We start from the raw sequence: 1,553 nt of genomic DNA, 5'->3' as shown, positions 1-1,553 counted from the left end.
TAGAACTCTTAATGTATTACTGAAAATCTAAAAAATCATGTAGTTGTGATTCTTTTCCTTTTTAAAAAAATTTTTTTGATGTTTGTTTATTTTCGAGAGAGAAAGAGACAGAGTGTGAGTGAGGGAGGGGCAGAGAAACAGGGAGACACGGAATCTGAAGCAGACCCCAGGCTCTGAGCTATCAGTGCTGAGCCCAATGTGGGGCTTGAACCCACGAACCATGAAATCATGACCTGAGCTGAAGTTGGACACTTAACTAACTGAGCCACCCAGCGGCCCCAGTTGTGATTCTTTTCTAAAAGTTATTCCACTGACCTTCCAGCTTAAAATTTGGAGGCAAATTTTCCTTAACAGTATATCAAGTATCAATATCTTCAAATGTTGATATGCCATTAGAGCGTTAAGTCCCATTAATTCACAATTTAGTATCATATACACTACATACTCAAATTTTCAATCTTTTACAGCACGTTAACAAAGTTATTAGGAAACTGGACTACCATGACAAAGATGCTACAGAATGCATCAGATTCTGACGGGGAGAGCCAAGATCAAGGGGTGGTTTTCTTTAGAAAACAATCTACCAAAAACAACATGGGAATAGAAGTAATTTAAAATGTTCAAGACAATATTAAATGCACGACTGACTCCAAATTGCCATTTAGTATGCTTGGTATTATAGGATGTAAAAACTACCCCATCTATGGAATGTTAAGCTGACACCCAAGACAGTCAAATCCTTTCATATTCAATATCCCACTATTTTCTGGTTGTACAAAAAAATAACTAGCAAATGATTTCACTTCTTTAAAAAAAGCATTTACACTTAAAAAAAATTAGGTGAGGTGGGGTTCCCTCCTTCTTAAAATGTTTCTAGAGCTACTAAAAAACTTGCATTTACAAAATAGTTGATAATATTCCTCTGGATTGTACAAGGAGGGAGACAGGGAACACTGATAAGACATGGGATATGATATTAATCAGATTTGGCTTCCTTCTCTCCTGCTTCATCAGAGGCTGGGCTCTCCTCATTTTTAGTTTCTCCATTTTCTTCAGGTAAGGCTTCTTTTGTCTCTTGGTTAACCACTTCAGCCTGTTTTCTCTTTGCTTTGCCTTCCCCCTTTGTTTGCACTTTCTTGTCTGAAGATTTATCCTTTCCTGTCACCTTTTTGGATTTCATTTCCAATTTTGCAGGAGCAGATTTAGCTGACAACCTCGCTGCCCTTCCATTGGGCTCCTTCTTCTCCACCCCCTTGGTGGAGCTGACCTTCCTTTTGGGCATCGTGGGGGTGGGGCGAGTGCATGCTGGGTGCCTGCAGGCTGCTGGACTCCGAGAGCCTTCCCGAAGCTGGGCTGCCTGTCCACATCTGCTCCTCCCACTGCCGGAGCTGCACTGGGTAGTTCTATCTTTAACTTTCTGAGAAATGTCCACACTGTTTTGCAGTGTAGCTGTACCCGTCTGCATTCCTACCAACAGTGTAAGAGGATTCCCCTTTCTCCACATCCTGTCCAACATCTGTTGTTTCCTCTGTTGTTAATTTTAGCCATTCTGA

At 41.0% G+C, this 1,553-nt stretch overlaps 1 protein-coding gene across 1 annotated transcript; it reads right to left on the bottom strand.

Moving 5' to 3' along the window:
• Positions 1–836: 836 nt before the first annotated feature.
• On the bottom strand, positions 837–1,282 carry LOC101080501 (non-histone chromosomal protein HMG-14-like). Its single transcript, XM_045048037.1, has one exon. The coding sequence runs from the start codon at positions 1,280–1,282 to the stop codon at positions 977–979; it is 306 nt and encodes a 101-aa protein (XP_044903972.1). The 3' UTR covers positions 837–976.
• Between the last annotated feature and the right edge of the window lie 271 nt (positions 1,283–1,553).

The sequence above is a fragment of the Felis catus genome, chromosome E3 (assembly GCF_018350175.1).
Source record: "Felis catus isolate Fca126 chromosome E3, F.catus_Fca126_mat1.0, whole genome shotgun sequence".
Taxonomy (NCBI): domain Eukaryota; kingdom Metazoa; phylum Chordata; class Mammalia; order Carnivora; family Felidae; genus Felis; species Felis catus.
This window is presented reverse-complemented; position numbering and strand designations above follow the sequence as displayed.